General features: G+C 35.1%; 1 protein-coding gene across 1 annotated transcript; it reads left to right on the forward strand.

The window, feature by feature from the left end:
* The first annotated feature begins 328 nt into the window (after positions 1 to 328).
* Positions 329 to 4,895, forward strand: LOC115718863 (AP2-like ethylene-responsive transcription factor BBM2). Its single transcript, XM_030647672.2, has 9 exons — positions 329 to 836; positions 949 to 1,627; positions 1,742 to 1,824; positions 2,041 to 2,049; positions 2,156 to 2,244; positions 2,814 to 2,887; positions 3,000 to 3,050; positions 3,172 to 3,248; positions 3,338 to 4,895. Exons 1-9 carry the CDS (start codon positions 494 to 496, stop codon positions 4,330 to 4,332), a joined length of 2,400 nt encoding a protein of 799 aa, XP_030503532.2. The 5' UTR covers positions 329 to 493; the 3' UTR covers positions 4,333 to 4,895.
* The last annotated feature ends 1,300 nt before the right edge of the window (positions 4,896 to 6,195 follow it).

A 6,195-nucleotide genomic window follows, 5' to 3' on the forward strand; every position in this document is an offset into this window, starting at 1 on the left:
CAAATACCAGTTATATCATCAGGGTTTGGATTTAGAGAGAGAGATAGATTTACCAATTCTTAATCTCTTCTTAAACAAAATAAATAATTTAATCAATAGAATGGGAAAAGAGATTATATACATGTACACTTTTTTTTTTCTCTCTTTTCTTATTTGGGCACTTTCGTTTTCCTTTGGGGTGAAAAATATGACTTTTACATTATCACCCTTGCCACCTCATCACACCCTATTGTCATTAACCTTAAAGCCAAACTTTGATTGAAAGATCAATGCCCTTCAACACGAGTGCCCTCATTTATGATTTGTGTGCACGAGTGAGGGACATCTAGCAAGAGAGAAAAGAAAGAGAGAGAGATATAAATCTTCCTTTCACTTCACTTTGGGAAGAGACTATTATTATTTTCAACTTCAAATTTTTGACCTTTCCTCTTCTTCTTCTTCATCACTACTCCTATAATATGCATTCTATGTCTTTATCTCCATTGTCAACTTCATGCATGGACTAATACTCATCTACATACCCTCCATTGAAACCATATTAACTCTCACTTCTCTTAATAAGGTCTCTCTCTTTTCAATCTACATATATAATATGGGTTCTATGAACTGGTTAGGTTTCTCTCTTTCACCTCAAGAACCTCATCATCATCAAGATCACTCTCAGTCAACAGTCTCTCATCACGATCACCGCCTTGATGGCTTCAACTCTGATGAAATCTCCGGAAACGATGTCTCCGGCGAGTGCTTCGATCTCACTTCCGATCATCACTCCACTCATGCTCCTTTTGGCATACTCGAAGCTTTCAACAGATCAAACAATAATAATCACTCTCAAGGTCCCTATTCCCTTTTCTTCCCTATAAACAAACACACACACACATACATAATGAACATATATCCCTATTTAAGTTAAGTCCCTTATTTATTTATTTATTTATTTGCTTGCAGATTGGAACAATATGAACTCGACCAACTCATCGGACTTTTCTATGCTAATGGGAAGTAATAATAACCAAAACCAACAACAACACGAGCAACCGAAGCTGGAAAACTTTCTCGGCCGACACTCTTTCGCCGATCATCACAATACATACAACACTAGCACTACTACAGCCGACTACATGTTCCAAGCCTCATGCGCCGCTTCCTTGAACATCTCATCCGAAGCCGCAGTCGCAGCCGCCGCGCCTACCGGTGTAAGTGCCGGAGTTGGAGGAGCTGGAAGCTCCATTGGGCTGTCTATGATCAAGACGTGGCTTAGGAACCAACCTGCCCAGACTCAGCCGGCTGAGACTACTACCAATAATAAGAATGACTGCAGCGGCGGTGGAGGAGGTGGAGCCGGTGCAACTACTGCGGCAGCGAGTACAACTACTCATCAGACTCTTTCTCTGTCTATGAGTACTGGATCGCAGTCTAGCTCAGCTTTGCCTCTTCTTACGACTGGGAGTGGTGGGGAGAGTTCTTCTATATCGGATAATAATAAGCACCCTAGAACGGTAACGACAGTGGCGGTGGCTACGGCCGCTGGGGTTGATAGTCCGACAACCGCCGCAATAGAGGCTGTGCCTAGAAAATCCATTGATACTTTTGGACAAAGAACATCTATATACCGTGGTGTAACCAGGTCACTTTCTCATATATATATATGCAGGCTTACTTTTTTTTTTTCCCTTTCTTTCTCTCTTATTATTTTTCTTGTTATTAAATTTTTAACATTTGGTTTTGGAATTTTTTTCAGACATAGATGGACAGGTAGATATGAGGCTCATCTATGGGATAATAGTTGCAGAAGAGAAGGACAAACTCGCAAGGGAAGACAAGGTAGAGTTTTATGTAAATATGTATAAATCTATAAACTCACTTGATTTTCACTTAAGAAAAACGATTTTATATCAAATATATAAACTAATTGTGATTCTTTTTTTTTCCTTTCTGATGTGGCTCTTATTCTCCTCAATCTTCCTATATATATGATCATCTTCTTGGTTTGGGGCTTGATCATGTCATCATTATCATTATAATGATAACCCTCTGCAGTTTACTTGGGTAAGCACTAAAGTAATAGCAAGTTATTTCTTCATCAAAATATCAGTAAGTTTTTATTTGTTTCTTGTTCATGATCTTATCTCTCTTTTAAATTTATATAAAACAGGTGGTTATGACAAGGAAGAAAAGGCAGCTAGAGCTTATGATCTTGCAGCATTGAAATATTGGGGTACCACAACCACTACCAATTTTCCTGTGAGTAATAATACATAAAAAGAAAAAAGAAAAAAAAAGGCACGTTGTTTTTTCCATACATAAATAGCTCATCATATATGCAATTATGCGTTATATAGAAGTGTTAACTAATTCCTTAATTATAATATAATTGATGTGATGAGAAACATGTTTAATGGTTCTACACATTTTCCTCACTAAAAAAAAAAAATACCAAGTTCGAATCCCCTCCCAAATATCAAACGAAAAAAAATTATAATTTGTTTAACTCATATACAGTACTATACATATTGGCTATTTGGTGTGAGGAAATTAGAGGGTTGAATTACAAAAAACTCATGTTAACAGTTAACGAGATATCCTATTTAGTGTATATTTGGATTATTGTAGTCTGTACTATTCTGTATTGTATTAAATTTCATTTGCATTATATGTTTAGTGCTTCTAAAAAGTATCCTCAATTAAGGGAAATGTGTCAAATAATAATACTGTTTAACTATATATTTATATATTTGTAGTGTTTATGAACATGTATATCCTAATTTGCTGATAATGACAATCACTTTCTTATTTCGCAATGAAATTATCAGATCAGCAATTACGAAAAAGAAGTGGAAGAAATGAAGCACATGACAAGGCAGGAATATGTAGCATCTTTGCGAAGGTATATACATATATATAACATATATGATCATCATTATTACTAAAAAAACTTAATTAAATGATCACATTTTATTAAAAATTAACAACATTGGTACATATATATGTTGGTGTAGGAAGAGTAGTGGGTTCTCTCGTGGTGCGTCCATTTATCGAGGGGTAACAAGGTATTGTAATATAATTATATAATTATCAGTTAATCTGTAGTTTTGAATCATTAATTGATTAATAAAACAAAAGTATTATATCTTAATAGTGTTTTATATTGTGTAATTATTAATTAAACAGACACCATCAGCACGGGAGATGGCAAGCAAGAATTGGACGAGTTGCGGGAAACAAAGACCTGTATTTGGGCACATTCAGTAAGTAATAGTATATGCATAGTAGCCAAGCCAAATTAGTGTTTGTGAAAAGGCGAAGCTGACAATTATTACTACCTCCTCTTAATAAGGTACACAAGAGGAAGCAGCAGAAGCATACGACATCGCAGCTATAAAATTCCGAGGACTAAACGCAGTAACCAACTTCGACATGAGCAGATACGACGTCAAATCCATATTAGAGAGCAGCACACTCCCCATAGGAGGAGCAGCCAAGAGACTAAAAGACGCCGAACAAGCCGAGATAATGACAGCTGTCGAGTGCCAGCAAAGAACCAGTAACAATATTATTGTCGAACCAGACAACATGACCTCACCGCTCACAGACGCAATCACCAATTACAATGCAGCCGCAGTGGCTGCGGCTGCTGCTGCCGTTGCTCATGGCCACCATGGCGGTGGCTGGCCAGCCTTGGCAGCTTTCCAACAACCATTCACTATGCATAACTACCCTTATGGTAATGGACAGAGCCGAGGACTTTGGTGCAAGCAAGAAGTTGAAGATTCTGATCATAGCAATACTCATGCCTTTCATGATCAGATTCAGCTGAGCAACACTCACAATTTCTTTCAGCCAAACAACAATTCTAACTCAGTTTTGCATAATCTAATGGGGATGGACTCTTCTTCAATGGAACACAGCTCAGGTTCGAACTCTGTTATGTACAGTAGTAGTAATAACAATAATAATGGAGGTGATCATCATAACGGGTACGGAAACGGCAGTGGATATAATGTCGTTCCTATGGCTACCGTCATAACAAACGACAACAGTAGTAATAATAACGGTTTTGGTGATCATCATCATCAGCAGCAGCAGCAGCATGAAAATAATAATAATGTGTTTGGTAATTCTAGTAACGATCCTTATAGCCATGCTAGGAGCTTGTACTACATGTCAACACAGCAGTCCCCTGTGACGGTGGGCGTTGTTAAAGGTACAGGGTATGATCACCAACAGGGCTCGGCTTGCAGCAATAATTGGGTTCCTACTGCTGTTCCATCTCTTGGACCAAGGTCATCCAGTATTAACATGGCTCCATTCACTGTGTGGAACGACTCCTAGGTTTGTTGTCGTTTTTGGTGATGAAGAAGAAGAAGAAGAGAAATAGTAGGGGATTAATGGGCTTTTTAATTTTAATTAGGAATTAATGTATACGCCAACTGGGTTCCTAATTTTGATTTTCTGGTTTTTTTTTACTAATTATCACCTAGGATATTATTATAGTTTTTTTTTTTTTTTTATTCTAGCTAACTTAGTGCAATAGCTATAGCTAGGCATTATTGCATGCAAAAAGGGGTCTATAAATGGTTCATTTGAAGTTCGGCAATAGCATATGAGAATAATTATGTGTTTTATTCTCACTTGCTATGAATTTTGGGAACTTCGGATTTGAATGTTGTTGCACCCTATCGGATGTCTTTTTTTCAAAAAAAGAAAAAAAAAATTATGAATTACACCAAGTTTTTGTAACTTTTTTGATCAGCAATGTCATAATGTTATATATTTATATGTGTGTGTAAGTGTAAGTGTGATATATTTCATATTGTGATGTCTCTCCTTGATTTATTTTAATTATTTTCTGATTATTGTGCTTAATTATAGTTTAATTGTTACACACTTCGCATACCATTGTGTAAATAGTACCATGCAAAAATAATTTGATTCAGTTTTCCACATTTGTTTTCTACTAACAAAAATAGCATGATGGGTACTACTCAAAGATATAAAAATAATTTATTGAAAAATGATGAAGAATATTAATATATATATATATATATGTTACCCTTTTTTTCCAAACCCAAGGAACTTCTTCCCATTCAATGAAAAGGGAGAAAAGCTATTTAAATATAAACGGCCATAATAATTTTTGTTGGCCATATAATAATTTTGTCCCTAATAAAAAGTTGTGACGACTAATAAGAAATTAGTTTCTTTTTGAAAGTTCAATTTTACGTGAGTACTACGAACCAAAAGCAGAAAAGCTACATAACAATACACATTAACAGAATATATCAAAGTATTATATAAAACATACATTATATATTTATATTGAGAGTATACTATGAATTCAACAAACCGAGGACCAAATTTTAATTTGGAGGTGATAGAATAGTACAGAGTTTTATGTATATTCAAAGATGAAAAAGCCCTAATGGGAACTGGGATTGCATTGGAGAAATCAGCGGAGCACCCGTGCCTTCTTGGAAAGAATACCAGCTCACTATTAATACACTATCACCACCACTATATATACGTTAATCTCTCCCCCTCTCTCTCCAAATATATATTATATATTATAATAAATTGCAGAGAAGGGTCTCTCATTGTTTGGTTTTGCACCCTTATCCATGCGAAACCCCGGTACAATCAAAGAGGAGATTTCCAAGAAAAGTAAAAAAAAAAAACTTTATTAAAAGCTAATAATAATAAAAGGGTCCAAACCCATGCCCTTTTTTTTTTTGCTTACCTTACCGTCCATGCCTTGTCTCTATATATGTTCTTTGATATATTTTTCTTTCTTTTTCTTTCACTTTATCTATTTCGCTATACAGTCATTAATTTGTCTTGCATTAAGGAGTACTACTGATCATATTGCACAAACACACACGTGTATAAAATTATTGAACAAAGTATGCATATAGATATACTAGTAGTGCTGATGATGATAATGATGATCAATCAATGGAAAGATCTATATATTCTTTGCTTTAATTACTTAATTATATATTTTGAGAGAGATATGCATGTCTACCCTCGATGGCATTTAATTTTGTAAATACTAAATGACAAATGTGGATAACCAAACAAAATAATACAAAATTTGAAGTTGTATTAATTGTCGTTATATAAAGACACAAAAATATTATTAATAAACTGTTAAAAATGAGGTTGTTCTCGTAGGTTTTTAATTATATATAAAATGAT

The sequence above is a fragment of the Cannabis sativa genome, chromosome 2 (genome assembly GCF_029168945.1).
Source record: "Cannabis sativa cultivar Pink pepper isolate KNU-18-1 chromosome 2, ASM2916894v1, whole genome shotgun sequence".
In the NCBI taxonomy this organism is placed as follows: Eukaryota; Viridiplantae; Streptophyta; class Magnoliopsida; order Rosales; family Cannabaceae; genus Cannabis; species Cannabis sativa.

What these genes read in the sequence shown, in the direction of transcription:
- LOC115718863 (XM_030647672.2), top strand. Translation starts at nt 494, where the DNA reads ATGCATGGACTAATACTCATCTACATACCCTCCATTGAAACCATATTA. An exon ending in CAATAATAATCACTCTCAAG is followed by an intron (nt 837 to 948) that starts GTCCCTATTCCC and finishes ATTTGCTTGCAG; the next exon opens with ATTGGAACAATATGAACTCG. An exon ending in CAACCACTACCAATTTTCCT is followed by an intron (nt 2,245 to 2,813) that starts GTGAGTAATAAT and finishes TGAAATTATCAG; the next exon opens with ATCAGCAATTACGAAAAAGA.